Genomic DNA, 23346 nt, shown 5'->3' on the forward strand with positions numbered 1-23346 from the left:
ACTTTAACTTGAGTAGTATTACTTGAACTTCTACTAGAATACATTTTGTTTTGGTAGGGCACCTGTACTTCTGCTCAAGTGTGACTTTCCAGTACTTTATACAAGATTGGGTGAATGTGTACCCCTTTGTTCTGTGCTGTGGATTCCATCTCATATCAGGCCTGCATTTCCTGATAATCAACAGAATGTGAAATAGAACAGAAAAAAAGAAAAGGCCCTGTTATCAACTGTATTTTCTAGAGATTATTTGAGTCATAACGCTTGTCACATCCCTGTGGTGGCGCTGACCGGAGTGTTGATATTTTGGATGTTATGTTTCATGAGTGAATCATTTTTTAATTTTATTTATCTCAGTTCTGATTTATGCCTTTCTTTATGCCTAAGTAGGGCTGACATCATGGTTGTGGTCACACATATCTGTATGCAGACCAGGTGCATGAGTCTGAATGTGACAAATAGTGAGACAGAGAATCTGCAAGATCAGACAAAGGTTTTAACACCTCTCCGATGCAGTTTCATCATCTATTACTGTCATCATTTCATACTATTCTACACAGTATAGCAAAGATAGAGGAAAGGAAACCCCCAACAACACACACAGCTTTGAATCATCAATTTAATTTAGGATAAAGTAAAGATAAAACATGCATCTCTTCACCACTTCATCAGGCTTTAATGAACAAGTGGAAGTCTTGTGTACAGATTTTACAACCCGGCTGATAAAAAAAGATGACAACTTATTGGTGTCAATAGAACAATGCCTGCATGTGTGTAGGTGTTTTTTTGTCCTTCAAACCATGATGAAGTGTAAACGCTCTAACAGCCCAAAAGCTCCAGTCTGCATGTAATAACAAAGCTAAGCGGTGGAGAGTTCTGCACCGTCCCCAGAGAGGTGGGAGGAGGGTGGGGGCGCACACAATGAAGAGCTGGATGACGCAGCTGAGAGAAGGAGGGGGGGAGGGATGGAGAACTAGGCAGAGCAGAATCCTGAACAAGGAGGAGGAAGAAGAGGAGGAGGAGGAGAAAGGAGAGAGCGTAGGCAGAGTGCGTGGGAAGGAGATGCTGCATATTCAGCTTTCCAGGGTTTTCTCCTACTCTTTTTCTTTTTACTTTTGCCACTGTCTTTTTTTTTAATCACCCATTCATCTCGTTCTGCCCAATCCATATCTGTCTCACTCATCTTCTTGTTGTCCTTCCTGTCCTTTCTCCTCAGCCACCAGGCTTCACTTCATTTCAGATGATTTAACATAGGCCTGCCCTGTCAGCTCTTTATTTGTTTTTTCCACCTCATATTCCTTTGTCATCCTTTTTTACCCACAGGCACACTGTGTCATTGTTCCTTAAGTGATGTTGTAATACCTGTTACTTCAAATGCTTATGGCCTGCATTCCAAGAAGACAAATGGCAAAAATACCATAACTTATGTTACTGTTTTTGTCTTTAATTCATGTGCTCCCTCTACACTTTATGAGCTAAAACCTGCTCAGTCAATATAATTTCCTCACTTATGAGCTTTTGGCATCACATTTATTTAGCCTCATGAAAACGTGAGAAATGGAACAGCCGTCTAATCGTGAGCAAAGAGGAACCCGGTGAGTCATCGGCATCTCTCGCACATTTTAACGACGCCTGGAGCTGCTCTGCTAAAAGGCGAGGTGGTGAGAGAGAAGAAAGAGGCGGCGGGTGAGGAGGGGAATGCGTAGGTGGAGGGGGAGCAGAGGAGCAGGTGGTGGTGAAGGGAAGGAGGGAAGGAGGGGGGATGGGGTTTCCTCTCAGAAACATCCCTGAATACTGAGTATCTCTCTCTCTCTCTGACAGGCATCTTATGTTGGAAGGTGGGAGCTGGAGGGGATGTGGAGGCAAATACGCGTTCATTCATGTGTGTAAGTCAGACCTTAAATGTGAAATGTGGGTGGGTGTTTGAAAGCAAGGGCATAAAACAGGGAACACCGTCGCCATCACTATTTGTGGTTCTAGAAGGAATGAGTAACAGTTTTGTTGTGAATGGAGCAGCTTGAATATGTTTACTTAGCAGATTATTTTAAGTACATTTACCAAACACCAACAAATAACGACTGTGGGATCATCCTACTATAGAGAAATCCCAACATCTCTTATTTTTTGTGGTATATCCTCCAGTTGTTCTCAACATCAGTCCTTCTGTTCTTGTAAAACTCTTTCAGAGTGTGGGGTTGCTGAATAAATGAGACTTTTCTGTGCTTACAAGGTCACAAATGTAATCCCTGCACCAGATGTTTTATCCATCAGTAGCCCTGAGAGAACCACTGACCAACCATCTGGTCATTTTTTTTTTACTACTGCAAAATGTAAATAACCAATTTCTTTAATATACCCGAGGGATGCGTGGGATTTCCTTCACCTGTAGGTCAGAGATGTGAGATGGATATGTGAACCGCCTCAAAGGATATTTTGCTGGGTCTTGCTCAGAGAATGACGTAGATGCACTTACAAAAGGAAACCCCTCTGCAAGGTCCCAATTGGCCAACAGCTCATGTGTCTGTCCCAGTGATTGGCTGGAGGATAATAAGAGCAGTGATGAAGAGCCGGGGTGATGCAAAAGAGTGAAACACAGAGGGAAAGGCAGGCAGGGAAACCATAGCTGTCCCCATTCTTTCACAAAGCCACAGCACTGAAAGGATGTATGCTGTTTTCAGTCTGCAGTCTTCCAGTATGAAGTGTAAAGTGATGTGTATTAAATCAGTAGACTGACACTTATTACAATGAGGCTAATACTTTTTCTGTTAAGAAAATAATATTTTCAGGAGTGAATGAATGATATAAAATGATAAACCTTGATGCTAGGAAGCATTGGCTATTGAACATCATAAAAGTCTGTATTATTTTCTTCCTTGTTTAACACCAGTGATCGTAGGTTTTCATGTATTTCATAGAGATTTCAGCTATAACTACAATCTACTGGCCACATTGTCATTTAGTTCTGGCTGATTTATATGTAAATATGCATTCTTACACTAGATCGAATGTTGAGCGTGCACGTTGACGGTATGTTTATGACTTTTTTTTTTTCTGCAGCTGTCCTCCTTCCTGCAGTCTCCTCATATAGCAACACTGCAGCTCACTTCACCTTGACTTTAATATAGTGTTTTGATTGGAGGGCTGGCTCAGTGCGGATTCTGATAAGGTGATCTTGTCGCTTCTGCTGTGTCAATAAAGAGTCTGGCTTTGTATCAGTCCAGATCAGTCTGTGCTCACTGCTTACCATTCTTCTCAGCTCCGTGGAAGGGTGTGTTTTTTATGCAAAGACACCTGCTTTTACATAGTGCCCACACATTAGATACAGCTGCGCAACAAGGAGTCTTTGCACCTTCTTTTTAAGTGTTATATCTTACTTAAAATGCAGAATTGAGGTACCTGCATCACTTACGTAAACAAGAATATGCTGTTTAAACCTTAGACTGACTTAGGGCAGTTGTGCTCACAGCTGTCGTCTTTGTTTTCTGTGGGGTTTAGCGCTATGAATCCAAACATTTTTATTCAGCATTTATAATCAAGGCACATGATGATAAATACCAAAACATCTTGCAGGATTAAGTGTTATGTACTTTTGTTTGAATGCATAAAACAAAGGACTGGATACGGTGTGACATGGAAGGCAGACATTAAGGCTTTCCCTTTGTAGATCACAGGCTGGACTTGATTTTTCTCTCCAATTAATTTGGAGGAGGTGATAAGGAGAGGCAAGAAATCAATACAAGCCTAAACAAAAGAGAAAAATGAAATGAGATTCATGAGAGGGAACCTTATCTATGATCTGTTCCCACGCCTTCATTTACAACCAGACCTTTGAAATAAGGCAACTGACAATCAGTTTTGCTTCATTCATTTATTCACAGATTTGAAAACAATCCTAAAATAACACTTTTTTTTTAATGATTTGGTCCCTCAAGGCTCATTAGATTTGGATCAACAAAAGCAAAGTTGTTTAGAAAGCTCATCTTTTTTTTCTTTGAGAAATGAAGCAATTTACTAACAAGCAAGGAATACAGAAATACTTCTACTTCCAAAGAGATAAACCTCACAAAATCTCATCATTTACAGCATCCTAGCATGACTCTTAAAAGTGGATTCCATAAAATACAAAATCTCTAGTTATACCAATGTTCAGCTTCTGTCTTTAACAATGAGCATTAACTATGGACATGACCATTTTGGAGCATTAGTCTGAGAAAACATGAAGATTTGTACTAAAATGTTTACTCTCATGCAGACCTACACATAGCTATGCATCAATGCATTTGACAGGCTACTGGTTAGTACACAAACACTGATTACCACAGTGTCCCCAGTTGCACAGCATCTGTCTAAACCTAATAGGGGACATTGATTTAGTCTAGCCCCTGTGACACTGTCCTTGTATACACAGCAATGTTTTAGCTTTGTACAATGTATGCACTGATTTCTAATTCACTCATATGGGTTTAGCTATTGAGACATTTTGGTTCCTAATTTTTGTGAAATGCATGTGTCTCTGCCTGTGATAAGAACTGTCAGGATTTGCTAAGTAATTGCGATCAAAGACGCATCAATTCCATTGTAACTGAGAGGGGTATTACTGATATTTTGTTTCATTTCTGTTGATTACCACCGGCATACAACGGAGCGCCACTTCATTGCAAATTGTGACAGTTAAAGAGAGCACATTGTGTTGTTTCATAGTGAGATAATGAATCAAGCTCTGGATGTGAGTGCTGCATGAAAGGAGAGGGGAAAAACTCATTGTCCTGCCTGTTCCATAGATGAATCTGTGTTCACCTCCATTCAACTTTAGTCATTGTTCTCTTAATGAGCGTCTATCTCAGATTCTGCTTAGCCAGAGGAGGAGACCTCTGTCACTCTGCAGAGAGAGATCTAATCTAGGCAGGCTGCATAAGAGCAACATTATCACAAGTAAAAGAGAATAAATAAAGAAAGAAAAAGAGGAGGGTTGTAATTTTCTATTCAGTTCTTTAACTTAGAGCAATGTAACAGCCTCAAAGGCTGAGAGAGAAGCGACAGAGGAGGACTTCCCTTCTATTGTTCTGATTAATATTCAACACCACGTTCTGCAGAGGCTTTCCTTACTGCCAAACAGCCCCTTTGAGAAATAGACTTAAAGCAAAACTGGGTTACAATCAAGTTGCTGTACTGCTGAGCATGTAATATCGGAGTTACAGGAGCAAAATAACTCTGCAACAGGCTGGTCATTACTGGCATTCTTTATCAATTGGGTACAATCTGCTGATGTGGTTTAATTTGAATGGCAGCTCTGGTTTGTTTTAACTGCACAAATGAAGCCAACTTAGATGAAAATTTAAAAGTTGATTTAACAATAAGTAACTTTGTCCTGCTGAGTTTTATAAGCTGGCAGGAAATTAAGTCCTTGGCGTCTGAGGGAGGAATCTAGTGCACTGTCAACTTTCTCATGAGGAGAAGAGGAAGAGAAGAGAAAACAAGAATGTCAGATACAGACAAACAAAGCCTGTTCTGTGAGCCCATGCACAAAAAACATGCCTTTCCTGTAAATTCAACACACACCAAATGTCTGTGCAGGCAGCCATCTTGTCTAATAGCTTTAATGTGACTGCCCACCTCATGGCTGTAAACCTGTGCACTGAAACTGAACAAACAACAGTTTGTTCTCCCTGTTAGAGCAGAGGTCATATCAGTGATGCCCACAATACTAAGAGTCATAGCTTATGGAGTCATAAATTATTGTCATACTAGGCATTTTACAAGAATAATATAGTGTCTGTCTGGCTAGTTCAGACTGTTGTCCTGTAAGCTGCTTCAAACCTGAAACACTGTCACTTGTCATTGTCATTTAAGCAATGCAGATGTACAAAAAATATATTACCACTCATTGAACTAAAATATAAACAACCCTAAACATTGTCACATAGCTAAAGGTGCTATTAATCCAAAACAACAAAGATCATGAGCAGTCATACATTCAGTGAGTAGGATATCTTCCATTTTAAATAAAAAGACTGCTTTGTCAAATGATAATGATAAAATTCTACTCAACTTTTAGCTCACAGATTGTGATAAAATTACTTATTTTCCACTAATGTCTGGTGGTTCACTGTTGTGTAAGATCTGAAGGTTTCTACTTGTCTTTTAGCACCTGGTTTCACAGTGGATCTAAGAGTGCAGAGGCCACGCCGGCCCTCAACTTCACTTATTCTAACTGGTGAACACAAACAAGAGGAGTGAAAGGTGAAGATATAAAAATAGACTACAGACACTCAAACAAGCGATATGGAAAAACTAACATGACTACAACCTTACGCCTGATACTTTCAGTTATATCTATATCTTCAGTAAAGGGCAAAATTATGAAACTGGAACTTTTTTAATGCAAACACATCAGATGAGTCTGGTTGCACTGCTAGTGAGTCAACTGTAGCTCACAAATACTTATTGGGATTGTGTCTGTTTATCTAGAAAGCTAAATTTCAGCAGGGGACTGATTCAAGGCATATATCGAGGTGTTTATGGGTTTGAGTCACACCATTCAAGTTGTATACAGAGACATCTAGACAGAGAAGTGTGTGTCAGCAGGAGTGACATCGATGGAGGAGGACGACTGGAGCCCTGCTACACTGGGCTGTGGTCCGGAGAAGCATGTGTGGCTGTCACTGTCACACACTCAGCAGCTGTGTCCCTGGTCCTGCGAAGGCCCATGTACAGCCTCTCATCCAGGTTAGCAGTCAGTTTGTCAGTGAACTCTGCTGTGATGGTTTGAGGGCCATAGCCTGAGGAGTCAGGCATCTGAGGGGACGAGTGCTCCTCTTGAGGGTCAGTAGGGAGCCCGGACTGCTTGCTTTCTTCTTGAGGGTCAGGGTGCTCAACCAGCCCTCCATCTTTCTCTGAAATGGAAGGATGAAGAGGTGGGGGAGAACAGGAAGTGTGATCCTCTGGGTCTCTAACAGTGCTCCCTTCCTCAGTAGTTGTGGTGTCTATCTTTGGAGTTTCAGGAGTGCTGCTGGTTCCATCGCTCGTCTCCTCATCCGGCGCACTGACAATACGTGGTAGTGTGCTATGGTAGCTTGTGTCCAGTGGGTAATTTACACTCTCACCCCTCCTTAGTGGAGTTCGTTGTCTCTCAAAAGAAGACTGGAAATGCCTCACACCAGGGTCACTCCACTGCTTGTGCCGCTGCCACTGCTTACGAAGGTGGATCCGGGACCGGTGCTTTCGTAACGGTGACTCCTGCAGGTCAAACTGAGGATCGTGCCGGAGAAACTCATGGAAGAGCGCGTCTGTTTTTTCATCTATACTGTAGTCTCGTCGATGTAGACTTGACAGTTGAGGTGACGGCTGTGCAGCTTCACGAGGTGTGAACATCTGACCGTATGGAAACCAACTTAGCGACCCAGTGCCCGTTTCTATGGAAACTCCTCCACTGGCGCCCAACAAGAGGTCATCTTCAGGCTCCTCTTCAAAAAGATGGGACTCAAAGCTTTCACCGATTGTGCCAGTCCGCCCTGCATTGGTGAAGTGGTGCCTCTTTTCATGAGCTGTTCTGTCTTTAGGGCTACTGCTGCCACTCCCGAAGAGTCGTAGCTCTTCTGGACCACGACATGGAGCCTCTATTGATGCATACCCACTGTCCATCTGCAGCAATTTACGAGTCCCTGTTTCTCCATCACTAGCCCCTCGCTCGGAGTCTGTGCTTTCCTGTTTTCGTTTCCTTACCTCCTTCATCCCAAACCTCTCATCTGTATGCATCAAAAAGTCCTTGCTATCCTCTCCTTCTGCCTCATCCCCTAAATCTTGGGATGGATAACTTGGGAGCCCTCCTCTTTCTGTCTCTGTGCGTCCACCCAGCGAACACACACTATCAGCATCACTGCAAACAGAGTTCCTGTCATTGTTGCTGCTTTGGTCAGAGGCAGCGTACTGCTCCAGTGATGCACGTAGGGTCCAGATGTCTCTGTAAAGTGATTGGGGGTCCTGGGAATCTAGGGTGTCCATAGGGTCAGCACACTCCCTTCTTGCCAGGGATAGTGCTTCATCTTGGGGATCAGGGGATAGGCCAATGACCCCTGGTCCACCATGGCTGCAGCTGGGCTCCACCATCACCTCTACCTCTACCCTGTAGTGTGCAAACAGTGGTGGAGAGACAAGATAAAATTCAAGAAACAGGGAGGGATGGAAGGAGAGAAATGACATGTAAAATCAAAGTCAGTGTCAGGGAATATATCAAACTAAGTCTTTTGTCTAGGTCACGGCAGTGTTCACAGTGCACAGAATGATTTCATGACTTGCAATGGCTGCTGTTGCATGTCTGTAAACTCAACCTTGCTGAATAGTGATGCCATGTGGTCTCAGAAATGAATGAGGACAACAGTATTAAAAAAATATATATCTTCTTTATGGGACTTGACCTAAATAACATCAGTAGCTGTAAACTGTGCATAAGTATAAGCTTCCTCTGTTATCCTAGCTAAGATTGTGCAGGAAATCACTTTAATTTTCACAAACAAACGTGAAAACATACACAGGAAGTACTGACTGTATTTAATCTAATATTCAGCTAAGGAAAATAAATAGTTACATAAGAAAGTATTTGGGGAAACTTTTGGATTACATAACATAATACTAAAAAGTGACCAAATCACCCTGCTTCCACTTTGGTGGACAACATGACATTCTCAGACCATGTCAGCGATGGAATGGTTTCATAAGCCAAATATAAAACCCTGCATCCCAATTCTCCTCTCCACTGTCAGAAAAGTGCACTCTGGGAATCCCCAACATCTGGACGGGGTCATGAAATGGGCTTTGACAGACTTTAAGGATCTCATTATATACGCACCAGTGTGTGGAAAAGTAGAGGGGCTTTTTTGGAAATTATTCAGTATCGTGTGTCGTACTTTTCTCAATTGCCATGAAAAACAATTAAGAAACAAATGTCTTCCTGTATCTTTTTGAATCCTTACTCATCTGATCAAACAAAAATTGAGCGCTTAGTATCAGAAAAGCACACTTTTACAGGTGGAGAATTGGGTTTTAGAGCTGCACCCTAGTCTACACGGTCATCATAGGAGTTTCTAGCAACTGTCAAGAAATGAGTGCAAGGCAGCAAAGCAGTGAACAGGATGAATGGCAAGGGAATTAAAGATACCTGCCGAGGGAGGGGGGTGGTGTGGAAGGAGGTGAGAGGAGACGTTTGGTCTGGCTGGGACAGTAGGTGACATCGTGGGTGCGGGCGATGTACTGGATAAGGTCTATGTGATGGGCATCGTTGTCATCCTGGTCCATGCTCTCGCTGGCGGCTCGCTGGCGCTGGAACTGCCTCCTCTTTGGAGAGCCTGAGGAAAGACGTACAGGTCATCATACAAGATGAAAAAAAAAAAAAAAAACTTCTATCAGCTGTTGAAGGTTATGAGTGGGATTTTATGGTCTTTTGTTGCCCACTGATGGAACAAACTAGGATGGAAAGGATCAGGAAATAATGTTTGTGTGTAAGATGGAGATCAGCAGGATGGATTCGCTCCGGAGCTCAAACTGATTTGGAACTGACTTTACGTCATGGAGCCATCTGTCCAGTGTGTGTGCATGTGTGTGTACAGTATTTCCAACACTATGCAGCCAAGAGGTACCTCACAGTTGGTTACTGCAGCCTCCTGCTTAACCACTGTCTGTTTACTATCCGAAAATACTAGACGCAAAACAAACAGGAAAGGGTACAGCTAAGAAAGTGCTAACAGAATGACTTTATTTTCCCCATTACGATTCGATTGAAGACACACAAAGAACTGTACTTTTAAGTCTATCCTGTTAATTTTCTGTCTTGCCTAATAACCTGTGGTAATTGAGCTTTGAGGCTGCAGAACTGGACCTAGAATACTCAGCCTGCTCCCTTAAGGTCTGTAGACTCAGTAGATTGTTTAAAATGGCAGTTGTGTGTTGTGTTTCTTTTAATTCCAGTTTCTGTGCTTTTAATATTTGTGCTGCTTCCATTTTAAATTTGTATGCTCTTTTTTGACTCATGAGAAGCACTCCTGACTTTTTGTTGGTGAAAAGCACCACATAAATACATTTTTACTTGCATCCTGTTTATTTACCATCTCTAAAATAATATTGCTGAAAAGTCTTTGCACCATCAAGGATCTTTACCTCTGGTGTCCAGACTTGAGGCTCTCTGGCTGCTGTCCAGCTTCCATTTCTTGATCTTGAAGTAAGGACTGGCTCCCTCCAGACTAGCATGGCGCCGCAGTTTAGTGAAGAACTGCAGCACAGGCCCCTGGCTTCCCACACCGCTGCCAGCAGGAGGGGCACCAGTCCCCACTGTGGCCCCCTCCCCAACACTGATGCTGCTGCCTCTGCCCCTGGGCCCTGCTCCCATCATCTCGATCTGAGCAGAAAGAAATGTGGTCAGAAAAAAAGCAGCCAAGTGTTCTGTGTATAATCCCCAGTGACAATAATGCTCCACATAGGGCGTCCTTGTTTAGCCATCGCTCTTGATGTTCCTCCCTCAGGCTTCATGGCCCTCTAATGTCCGTATGGATGACTCACTGCTTGACTGACAATTGAAAAACTGTGCAGTGTGCTGGAAAACTGACTTCAATGTATCACTTGACAAATTTCTAGCTTCACAATGTTCTGAAAGTTCAATCAGTCACTGGATGTTTTGCTGGGCTTTTAAAAACATTTTACAGGTCATTGGATGCACCACCAAAAGATATGAAATGTTTGCATCTGTGTTTGTTTTACTATTTCGATCATCAGGGAAAAGACTAATTTCTTTGTCAGGATTATCACTGGATGCATGACGAGGTTCATCAAAGTAACAAGAAATAGGTCTTAAAAATATTCTTGTAAACTGAGCAAAAAACTATGATTTACAGAAAAATGTTTCCAAATTAAAAATCTAGTGTCAATAGCCAAAAATAACTATAAAGAAAGGGACTTTGGATTGCATGTTTTTGTCTAATCATAGCAATACAATAAAACACAGACATTCACCTAACTTTTAAAGCTGTTTTTTGTGGATGGTTGGCTATTTGTCCTAAGTGGATGTTTTTTTTATGATATGTATATATGTAATGTTTTGATGTTTGATTGAGGTTTTTTTTTTTTTTTTTTACTTTTCTGATTCTCACCTCTCAAAAATACCACATATTAAAATAACCCAGAATACTAATGCTGAAATTTATTAAAAACATTAACAAAGCATTGAAAAAAATAAAGCACCAAACATTTTAAATTCTACTTAAAACTGAACTAACAATGAAAGAAAAAGTAAAAAACAAAAAAAAAACAAAAACAGAACTGTTATACCCTTGATGTGAAATAGTTCTTTTTACACAAAGTCATATAATGACTTACTGAGCTGGAGCTGGGCTCCTTGGTGCTGAGAGTGATGGTGTTTTCACTGAAGCTGGTGTCCACCACAGAGTTGAGGGTGTCTCCGGGAAGAGCACTACTGGGACTGACGCTCAGGCTGGTCAGTGCTGTTTGCGGTAGGGGACACAGCATCGGCTGAAGGTGAAACAAAGACTCACAGTCAGACTTTGTCCCCTTGATTTATTCTGATTTATTGGACAATATGTTTTCTTCATGTCTGTAGCAATATGGAACCTAATTTGTGTCTTTATTATGCAATCAAAAAGAATAGATTTGAAAACAATAGAAAACTTTGCAAACAAATTAGGCTCCATATAGCAATGGAGTCAACACTGGAGTAAAACAGAAAAAAGCCATAAAATAATCAAAATAAGAAACCGAATCTCTTACATTTTAAAGTATTTAAAATCTACCCACTCATTAACTTTTGAGGTTAAAACAACTGCTAAAACTATCAAATTGACACCATACAGTTTGATACTAGATCGTACAGTATGCTAGTATGCTATACTAGCTAGGCCCACCAGTTAGCTTAACACTTAGCAATGCTAATTTCTGAACATGCTAACGTTAAAGAAATAAATAACTGCAGTGATTCGATAAACCAAAATAAATAAAGAGGAAAGAGAAAAGAACTCAGAACATAAATAAACCCACATAATAATATAATTAGTGGTGATAATTATGGCAATTGATTTTATTTATGATGACAAGTTACATTTGCTAATAATTAGTTTAGGCAGCAGCATATGTTAAGCTGATGTAGTGTAGCAATTTTTTATTGATACATTTAATTTAATTTAATTATTTTTACATATATTTTAGGTGTTATTTTATCACTGTCAGTATAATAAAGAGACATTATAAACATATTTGAATATTGAAACATAACGTTTAGATAAGTTCAGATTCCCTTCAAGGCTGTCAGTCTTACTAAAGTGCCCTGCCTATACATGGGGAAATTAATTTGCTAAGCTGATACAGTGCTAAGCAGTGTGCTTGGGTACATTAGGCCCTAATGTACCCAAGCACACTGCTTAGCACTGTATCAGCCTAATGATTAGGCTGATACATTTTCTTGCCATGACCCGAGTTGAATGATGTTGTAATTGGCTCTGGTCAAGACTAATGACGCATTGGGACAAACAGCAGGTCAAAGGTGTCACCTGGAAAATGGAAAGTGCTGACTTAGCGACTGGCCGTGTTGTCATGGTGATAGTGTTCTCAGCTGAGTCACACTCATGGATGGTGACTATCTTGAGTGCTGGGGGAGGCATGTTGAGGTGTGTAAGCCGGGCGTTCTTCAGGTGATGGAAGTCGCCTTCAGTCAGAGTGTACCTGTTGCAGAAAACAGGGGGAGGGGCAAATAAGAAAGTGGTACACCATCAGTACACCCATCAGTCTGTATGATGCTGTGGCACTGAATTAATGAAACCCAAGCAAAGGTGATGATTAAGTTTCTTTCACTCCCCACAGGCCCACAATCAGTAATTTTATCCTTACACAAAAGACAAACAGCTAATAGGAAATATCTGAGTCCAAACCCAGCAGCTACAGTGGATTATGTATTAAGCCCTGTGGAGTAATTCCTCCAGAAGAATTTACATATGACGCCTGGGGCTTTAACAGAAAAATAGGTCACTTATGATCATGATAAAACTTAAATTCAGAGTCCATCTACTTTCACTCTAAAGTAACACCGAAGCAGGTTATGCACAGTTATGTGATGAAAATACAGGAAACAAAATGAAAATGTGGGCTTTCGTGGATGGTTAGGTGTGTTTGTGCTGCTGTTCTGACCTGCGGCCCTTCTCCTGGGCCTTTTTGCTGTGGTCGAAGAGCGCAGCCTCATTGAAGGAGACGCGCCGGCCCGTGGTGCCTGTGGACAGGAAGCGCTCGGTCTCCTGATCATGAGAGCTGGCCATTGACAGGCAGTCTGACTCATCCACCCTGATGGTGATTTCTACAGGGACACAAAGAGAAAGAGACAGAGGAGACAGACCGGTGGAAAATGGATTAAGGAGGAGGAATAAGCAATCTGAAAAGAAAAAAAAAAAAAAAAAAGAGCCAGGAATTCAATTCACTTTTATTTTTACAATAATTATTATGTTCAGACTTAATAGTTAATGTTTAAAGGTTCAGTGGGTGTGATTGAGCATGGCTTATCTAGGATATAATTACGGAGATGGAAAATAATATTCATAATTATGTTTTCATTTCTGTATAATGACACAAAAATAAGTTTTATTTTGTATTGATATATTGGTCACCATTCATCTCCTGGTTGCACTACCATCTTTCTACAGCAGACGTCCTCTTCTTTTTTTATTTTATAGCTGGTGGCATCCAATGTTAAAGAGCATAAAAGTCATCTGTTATATATGAGTGTGCATTAGACGTCCAATCAGAATGGATAGACTACATACTAACTCTAACAATGGACTTTTGTGGTTTTGGTGGCCATCATAAGTGAGGGTGAGGAGGGCTGTTCACCTGATGACATTTTATTATCCCTGTAGGGAAATACAGTCTCTACATTTTACCCGTCCTAATACACACAGCACTTAGCATTAGTATTAGCAGTAAACAGTTAGCATTAACACTTCGGAGCAGTGAGCGGCCTTTGACGATGCTCGGGGACCAACCCAGACGTTCATCAATATGTTGGTCAAAGACTGACAGGAGAATTAACCTTGTGATGGCAGGGGAAACTGGACGATCAAGCTGCGAGAACAGGCAATCTCAACACAGAGGAGACCGAAGTGCTAACCACAATGTCACTGCGACGCCAAAATGTCACTAAGTATCACACCCTGGATCTTTAATGTAATATCATCTGGGAATAGTAAAGTTCAGTCAAGGCTCTACAATGTTATCATGCTGTTAGTGTAAATTTGCACTGGCTATTCCCATATATATATTCCCATATTTCCATGAAGTGTAAAGATGTATGTACAAATAGGTATAAAGTATTACAAATTGAAGGAATTAATAATATATTGTGGTATGTCTTGCCCATACACAATATATTTTTCATACATATACAAACATGCTGTTGCATACATGTTCTATCACTAAACTTTAAGGAAATATTGATGTTTATAAACTATATGGACACAAATATTGGGACACATTATGGCTGCAGCTTGTAAGATGTCCTATTCATGCTGATTTGAGATACAAACATCAATATTTCTTTGAAGTTCAATGGGACATTTTTTTTCCTAAGTGCAACGTGATACCATGAATTGCATAGCTAACACGCCACTTTTAATTGCCGCGTTATCTGTACGCATTATAAGCTTTCCACATCTATGTTCACGCCGTGTAAAATACCAGGGTTAGGGTTAGGGTCAGCGGTTACAGATATGTAAACCGGAAATCTTGGTGTACATTGACCCGCGATCAAATGGCGTTATAGGTATAGCACTCCAAATTCCATAAGAACTGGCGTGACATACAACGTGATTTCATGAGATCAGTCTGCTAAGTGAGATAGTAGTGAAGGAAGTAGATGGTTAGTTGTGGTTAAAAATTATTTTAAAAATATTTTCGAAATTTAGAGGTAGAACATTTAAAATCATAGTCATTGATAAAAAACAAAAACAAACAAACAATATCAATGTTGAGAGAAATTAAGTAAAAACCATGTGAGGCATTTTGGAAGCAAAGATAACAATTTAAACCAATGCAATGCAATACTATTTATCACAATATAAATCTGTATTATGCCATTTGTCATTATTGTTTTATATCCCAGACCCCTGTAGAAAAGAAAAACCTGAACTCAACTTTTGTCCATATAGTGTACTTTATAGTTAGCATACATCACTCTGATATTGGGGTATATATGTCATAGATGACATTTGGTATTGGTTTTATTGTTCATACAACAGTCAAACATCTAGTATCCAAATACCTTTTAAAGTATAAGGATGGTAAGTTCTTACAATACTGTCTGGAAAACTAGACAAAAAGCCAAACATAATACCAAATTGAACCTACCTTTTTAATACATCATTTTCAGTCAGAGTGCATTTTCTGTTCCCAAAATGTCCAAATGTGTTCTAGGAATGGAACAGCTACTTAAGGTAATTGGGTTGAGATCACAATATTTTAATGGAATAGATTATACATTTGCGCTGACGTGATAAAAATATCCTTGCCTCTAGCATCCCTGCATCAATTCAGTCCCTCCATCTCCCAGCCACCCTGTCTCCATCACTCCTACCTCTCCCAGTAACACTTATTATCTGTTCCTCTTTTCTCTTCCTCATCCATTTGTCTCTTACCATGGGTGGGCTGAGACTCCTCCATGTAGGTGGTGTTGGTTTTCTCTGGGTCATCGCTGGCCCTGGGGCACACAGAAACATTTAGATCAATGCTGTGACATGATTACCCCTGAAGTCTGTCTTTCATCTGTCCCACCCCACTGTTTTGTGCAGCCTTCACGGGCTACACCTCTTTATGATCTGTACTACTATTTGACCTTTTTGTTCTGTGTGATTCACGCATCTGCACTTCAACTGCACATTCGGATCAACAGTATAAAAATCATGCAGTGGATGAACAAAGCACACACTGCTGAGTTTTCCTTCTGCTGTTTGTCTAAATGGCTGTATAATCATTGGGGGCCTAAATCATTGCCAGTAACTTGATAACCTTCAGGGGCAGGGGAACTCTTGAACTGATGAAACATGGTATTTATCAGATTGGCCATTTCCATTCATTTTTACGGGCACAAAATAAACACACAGTAAAGGTCAGAGTGTTTAGGGGATGGAGTGCATATAATCTATTTTGTATATTTTGTCTTTATTCGATTAGAGTCTGCTAACAGTAAAACAGCATCCTTACAGTAATGAGGCACAAGAAATTGAAAGCTCTTTGTAGTTTTTCTGGTTTTGTTGTGCCAAGCTTTGAGTTATGTGTGTGAATTCTATCTATTGCTGCCATACTATATTATAGGATATTTTAGCTGGTTCTCACAACTTTGCTTTTTGATTTGGCTAATGTTATGTTTATGCATATATTTGTGATGATTACAGAATTACATACTATGTCAATGAGGGTCCTCACACCAATAGAAGGACCCAGACGAGTGTGTGTGGAGCTGTGAAGCAACTTGAGGGATTTCTCTGTCCAACCAGATCTGCGCTTCTTCTCGTCTGTCATTTCCTTTGTGGCTCCTGCTTCTCCACACTGTGTATATGTGTGAGTTTGAGTGTGCACTTTCTTCCTATCCCTCATTCTCTCTCTCTCTCTCTCTCTCTCTCTCTCTGGTGTGCACACAGAGCTGGGTTGAGATGCAAGATTAATCACTGCCGATGGCTGCTATGAAATCTCATTACACTCATCATTTGTACCAGTCTGCCCGGTTCTCCTCTGCTTTCCCCCGGCAAGCCTCGCCTTTTCACAGCTCAGCCTCTGTGCTCTCTGTTTATCTGCATCTAGCTGGTGATGCTCTCATATATTCAAGTGTACGTGATGATGCGTGCCGCTGTGGAGAGGGACAAAGCGTCTCAAGGGTAGCCATGTTACTGCTGAATGAACACAGATGAATCACAAATAAATGAGCATGAATACTGAATGTATTTCCATCGAGGTGTTTTCATAACAGCCCCACAGGGGTCATGACAGTCAAACAGCAGACATGTATAATGAGTGAATGCACCGTGTTGTCCTGCTTTAACATGCTTATGTGATTCCCTTTAGAATTACATAATTTCTTCCCTTCCATCCACAGTACACTATTCTTTCATTGTAAAGATGCTTCAGTCTATTTAATATCTGTCACTGGACATGCTGGATCTGGGTTCAGTGGAGCATAAGGAAGATTCTACAGAAAACACTTACCGTCATGTAAACAAATGCAATGAGCCTTATCAAATATGTAAGAAATAGCATTTAATATAGGTACCAGTCAGAGCAGGAGTTGTATGAAAGCTAAGACCAGTCTGTCAACAAACTGTGTGTACTTATGTGTTCACACATGTGCCTTCATTCACCACCTGTTCACCTGGCTCTGTTGTCTAAACCATGTGTGTGGAGGCACAACCACAGGCTCGACGGTTTTTATTAAAAATGCAGATCAGTAGTGTTGAGTCTTCTTAGTGAAGAGAATTTGGACTTGGGGATTACAGAATTGGTTTGTACCATAGCAGTTTAATTTACTGAGACCCAAAACAACAATATAATAAACTACAGCCTCCGCCTCTGAACTACAGACCAACTAATCGCATTGGCTGGTTTACAATCTGTTCTTATCACCAGTTATTGGCACCAATAGTGGTTAGTGGTGAATATTAGGTTACTAACACAGTAAATAATAACTCAACTAATAAAAATCACTGCTGCTTGGATTTGATGGTTAGTTTAATGTTCGATTCTATATTTGTGGATTAATAACTTTGGTGCTCTGTGTTTAAGATTTATTCATTTTTCTATATTTAATTCTTTGACTTGACTTTGACTGACTAGATGTTCAGTTCATAAGTTATCCATTGTCTCCTAATGTGAAGAAAGGGTATACCAATGTATTTATTTAATTCAGTTAATCAAGAGTTGTTACATTTTGTGAAAAATGCCTACTGAGTAATCAAAAGAGCTTAAAAAGTGCTAAAAAATTAAAAGTTCAACTTTTATGCTTCTTGAAATATCTGAATTGTGAATGTTTTTAAATGTATGCTTTGTCCTCTGTTCATGTGGCCAGAAAATAATCCAGGGTTCCTGCGGGGTCTTAAAAAGTCTTGAATTTACAAATCTGCATTTAATACCTTAAAAAAGTCTTTAAAAGGTATTAAATTTGATATGGTCTTAAATTCTGTTGCCATAAACTTGTTGGCTGTGTTGTGTTTAAATGTGTTTGTTAAATGTCCAAACTGCAAAGAAAGTAACATTATTCTACTCAGTTACACCAGTTCCAACCTGACAATTTATATTGAAATTACAAACCAATTATCGCTAACTTTGGAATCCCCGATGGGAGATGACTCAGTGTTGGAGTAAATAAATACATTTTCCTAAATTCGGAGTCACCAATTTTTGCCAGTAGGACCGTGAAATAGGCTGTGAAATGGGCATTAAATTCTGTTGTAAGTAGTCTTAAAAAGTCTTAAATTTAACCTGTAGAAACCTTTAGGAATCCTGTGATCAATTAAAATCAGAAATCTTCCAAAACACTGGAAAAAAATTGTATTATTATTATTTTTTTGCCACACATTGTTCAGCTCTAAGTTCATTTCGGACATGTATTGTGTGTTTTCAGCTACAGAATCTTTTGTGACGGGGGTGGGATGATACTGACTAATAAATCAGCTTTTGTCTTTTCTCTGCCCCAAATAAAATCAATCGACCTTTACTCTCAGACATGGACAGGAAATATTTGCAGCGCACCTGGCACAGCATTGCCCTCTGCGACAGCAGCGTCGGCAGGTGATGAGGAGGACTGAGATGAAGATCAGCGTTCCTACCAGGAAGATGGAAAGGATCACCAGGAGGAGCACATATCCATCCTGCTGCTCCTCGGCATCATATGGGATCTGATGAAGACGAAGGTGACAAAGGGACACAAAAGTTATATTTGTAATAATAACACACTTAACTTTGTAACACACCACCGGTAAATGTCATTAGCTGTCGACTGCATCTGAGCGCCGTCACGTGCAGCTGTTACACCTTCACCATGCAGCTTAACAGACTGATTGAACTCCACTGGTTGGGTTCTCTGCATAAAGTGAATCTGTAAATACTACAATGCAAGTAATCAATAAATGCCAGTGCTATTAACCTGTCTAGAGCATACCTCAGTTATGGGGAAGTTCTGCAGGGTAGGCAGCAGCTGACTGAATTTAACACTCCTCTAGACTCTATAGCAATGGTTCTCAATCTTTTTCTGTCGGCACCCCCTTTGCAAGACGAAAAAACTCCAGGCCCCCCTCAACCCCAACAACACTGTAACAGTGGTGCAATTATAACTTTTATTGAAAGAAACATCAATATTATAACAATTCGTTTGGCTTTTCCTTGAATAATTTGTTGTGAAAATTAAAAATAACTTAGATCTTTGCTTGAACAATACAAATAAACTCAACAAGACTGCTCTGAGACAATACTTTTCAAAATAAAAATAGGAAATATGCAATTATCTTCCAAGTATGACAATAAAGTTACTTTTTATAGAACAACAAACACATTTTGCAAGAAAGATGAACATTTTAACAATATCAGTGGGTGCAATGAGCCTGTTTCCATTGCACATCATTAAAGTGCAAACTGTGCAAAAACAGAAACATTGCACATTTTTCTTTCCCGGTCAAATCCTTGTCTATTCTCCAAACCTAAAGTCTTTGTCTAGTCTAGCAACAGATCACTATGGCAGTAGATTTGTTTGTTGTACGTCCCTAAAATGCGACATGTTGTAACCTGAAAAAAAAAACAAAAAACAGCCAGGAGTGATCCTATGCCCCCCCCAGGCAAGCCTTCACACCTCCCCTAGGAGGCTCGCACCACAGTTTGAGAAACACTTCTGTATATGGACATTGCATTAGACAACAGTCGGTTGTTCATTTCAGACACTCTTTTTGACGATGTTAGCTGGTGTTAGCTAACTTCGCTGTCATTCACTGTTTTTGGCTAGCTCTTAGATAAATTATAATATGAAAAATGTCACCTGCTGTAGCATTTCCTTCTCGCACTTTTGACCAGTGTTGTGCAGTACACTGTTTTTCAATTGTGTAACCCATGCTTTAGTGAGTAAAAAACCTGTCCTATGTATAGTATATTGTCTAAGCATAATGAAATACACAAATGACAGATAATGATGACAAAAATCCTCACCAAGTACAGTTTTTCATAACTGAAGATATTATTCATGTGCATGATTTTTAGTACATCAGTTTGGTGCCCACATCTGCCTATTATAAACACTATTATACATGACCATTGTAAAGACTTATTTAAGGAAATGACTTACTTACTTTTCCTTCTTCAGGTTTATAAATTGCGTAACTTACTGCCTAAAGTTTTGAGTACATTCATGTTTTAAATAATTAGCAGTCCCGGTCCGAATTTTCTTTTACTTGAACAGATATCAACGGCCTGGATCTTACATGAAATACTCCAGTGACATGATAAACCAAGGTTAATGATGGAAAACTAAGTCAGCACAGTTACAGAGTGAATGTTACACTGTGTGAGAGACAAAGCACAAGTGTTAATGAACCCTACACTCTGACGTCAGATTGTAATTTCACTGTGAGGGGAAATTAAAGATGAGATTAGATCAGAGATTTAATTATTTCAGGTCCAGGTCAGGATGTTCCCTATTAGCCAGTCAGTCGGTCAGAGGAGAATATGAGGGGAAAGTATGGTTCTGCCAGTGCGGTGGATGTAACATACACACACACGTTGTAGACTCACACACATGCACACACAGGAAGTTTGAGAATAAGTCAGTGGTGAAAGGCAGACTTACTGTGAAGTTTTTTGGTGGGTTGTTCCAGACGGTAGACTCATTGCTCATGGTCCAGGCCAACTAGAGAGTCCCCCTGAGAGACAACATAAGCACATACACAAACACACGAAGGAAATGACTGTTACTGGAGCTGTTCATCAAACCACAGTTAATCATTAAAATGACAGTTGAATACCAAAAATACAGCGTTAATAAACCCAAACAAAAATGTGCTTTATATGCAAAGACATTATGATGTTTAAAGAACATTGGTGTGATGCTATGACAGAGACTGTTGTCTAAAAACATAAAATAATCATTACTGGCATAGTGAAATAGAAAATGTCCATTGCAGCAGCAGGAAGCTTGTTGCATCTCAAACAGCCATGAAACACTGCAAGACTAAGGAGAAGCCAATATCTATCTATCTATCTATCTATCTATCTATCTATCTATATATATATATATATATATATGTATATATGTATATATGTGTGTGTGTGTGTGTGTGTGTGTGCAGTGTGAGTTTGTACGCATTCTCTGAATCTCAGATAAGATGAAAATGTTAGCATCTCAACTGTAATTCATCACCCATAATCCCATATCAGCCCAAAGCCTCTCTTTCTACCAGCCACCCACCCACACACACACACACACACACACACACACACACACACACACACACACACACACACACACACACAAATACACACATACACAAACACACTCTTACAGTAGCAGAGAGAGAAACACCAGCGCTTACAAAACGCTGGTTCTGGCAGCTGAGTTCCACTACTGCTGCTGCTGTTGCTGCTATGCGTTCGCTCTTACAGATCATAGCCATTAATACTGCTACTGCTGCACCAAACGCCCACACACACACACACACACCTACACACACACACACACACACACACAAACACACACACACACACACACACACACACACACACTGGATAGATCTACTCACCCAGCAGGGGAGAAGCAACATGCCAGCAGCACTCAGCACTCCTTCCTTGCCTGCCAGTCACTGCAGCACTCAACTTCAGCACCACAATGTGTTAGCTATTGCCGAGCTCTTTGCAGCCAGCCTGTCTAATTCTCTCTACATCTACCGTCCAAGCATGAAAACTGTTACTGGAACACATCAGGCTGTGACCAGAATGCTTTCCCTTGCAGCACTATACCACATCCTGCTTTCTAGCAGCCCAGTATCTTACCCTGATGGTGGGCAGTGCGCAGCAGCTCTGGATGTGTGTGTCAGGCTGTGGCTCAGGAGTCTCCTCCTCAGCTCCCTTGCTGCATCCTCAACCCACCCAGGTGACTGAGCCTGAGCAGCAGTGTTCCCCTCAGGGCTGGCCCAACGGCCTTGGGGCAACGGGACGGCAGCACCACATGCCTGACAAAAACACAGCACAATTATTGATTATTTACTTGAATAAGTTCTTAACAGGTGATGTCATACAACAAATATACATCAAATCACTGAGGAGCTCCACTCAAGAGCCTGTTTCTGTAGGGATGCTTTATACCTCACATCACCACGTCTTCCACCATACATGAGGTTCTAACAAAAGTAGAAGCAAATCATCAAATGCAAACATATTTAGTAGCCTACCAAGTAGCAAGTAGTGTGTTACACTTAATTGTCTTTATTCTGCTATGGAGGAAATATTGTGAAAAAATAACAACTGATCAATTTAGCCTTTTACATTATTTATTTAAGAGCTGTTACTACTGTGTTGTTGCAAACCTAGAAGACTGTTGTATTGATTAGACTGAGCAGATGGTAAGACATGGGTGTCCCAGCAATGGCATAGCCTATCCCATCATGCCAAGATTTCAGTCTGTCAGCGGCATTAGTTGCATCATTAAAGCAAGACCCATTCCGGGTTCGCTTTCATTCCATCCCATACCTCTAATTAAACCATTATCATCCATTCAAACCGATACTTCATTGTAATCGTTCATTCAGATCCTGGTAACAGTAGCCTATTGTGAGAAGTGGATGCGCAAAAGAAAGCCTCCCGTTCTTTACGACCGGGTTCTGCAAATGAGCACCGACCTACAGTGGCTTCGGGAATCTTTACAAATAGGATGCAACAGAATGAAGCAAAACTTTAAAAAAATAAATTTAAAAATTTAAAAATTAAAAAAAAGCAGTTCAACTCGACTGCGAACGTGTTAAGTATAAAAATTCCAGTGTGGCTTTTTCACCGGCGCTTATTATTTTCATCAGTCCGGTGTCAGAGAATGAAGTGGATACACGGACAGAGAAGCAGAGCGCGTGGAGCGTGGAGCGTGGAACGAAGACACCACTCACCTCCTCAATGAGCCTGGTCCATGCAGGGGTGGACGGCCAAAGCCAATAACACCAAACTCACCGTAGACACTTTAATGTGGATTTTCAGGCAAAAAGTATTTATGAATGAAACCCCGCTGATTAAGACACGCCCACCACCCAGTCAGAGCCGCGCCACGTGACGCAAGAGTGAGGTAAAGGGTGAAGCCCAGTG

At 40.6% G+C, this 23346-nt stretch overlaps 1 protein-coding gene across 2 annotated transcripts; it reads right to left on the bottom strand.

The window, feature by feature from the left end:
* Positions 1–3850: 3850 nt before the first annotated feature.
* Positions 3851–23247, bottom strand: cbarpb (CACN subunit beta associated regulatory protein b). Of its 2 annotated transcripts, XM_030132035.1 has the most exons (11): positions 23154–23247; positions 22051–22229; positions 20852–20924; positions 18772–18917; positions 15669–15730; positions 13177–13339; positions 12543–12714; positions 11359–11511; positions 10147–10384; positions 9152–9338; positions 3851–8119 (listed from the first exon to the last, which is right to left on the bottom strand). In XM_030132035.1, exons 3-11 carry the CDS (start codon positions 20897–20899, stop codon positions 6619–6621), a joined length of 2670 nt encoding a protein of 889 aa, XP_029987895.1. In that variant the 5' UTR covers positions 20900–20924; positions 22051–22229; positions 23154–23247; the 3' UTR covers positions 3851–6618. The 2 variants fall into 2 exon arrangements, with proteins under 2 accessions (XP_029987895.1, XP_029987896.1); XM_030132036.1 differs by lacking the exons at positions 22051–22229; positions 23154–23247 and adding an exon at positions 21801–22044.
* Between the last annotated feature and the right edge of the window lie 99 nt (positions 23248–23346).

The sequence above is a fragment of the Sphaeramia orbicularis genome, chromosome 4 (assembly GCF_902148855.1).
Source record: "Sphaeramia orbicularis chromosome 4, fSphaOr1.1, whole genome shotgun sequence".
NCBI classification, from domain to species: Eukaryota; Metazoa; Chordata; class Actinopteri; order Kurtiformes; family Apogonidae; genus Sphaeramia; species Sphaeramia orbicularis.

Excerpts from the sequence above, each read along its gene's own strand:
- cbarpb (XM_030132035.1), bottom strand. The coding sequence starts at position 20,899 with ATGAGCAATGAGTCTACCGTCTGGAACAACCCACCAAAAAACTTCACA. Across the intron at positions 13,340-15,668 it reads GGAGTCTCAGCCCACCCATG|AAATCACCATCAGGGTGGAT; the intron begins GTAAGAGACAAA and ends GTGTCCCTGTAG. Across the intron at positions 8,120-9,151 it reads CCACCCCCCTCCCTCGGCAG|GGTAGAGGTAGAGGTGATGG; the intron begins GTATCTTTAATT and ends TGCACACTACAG.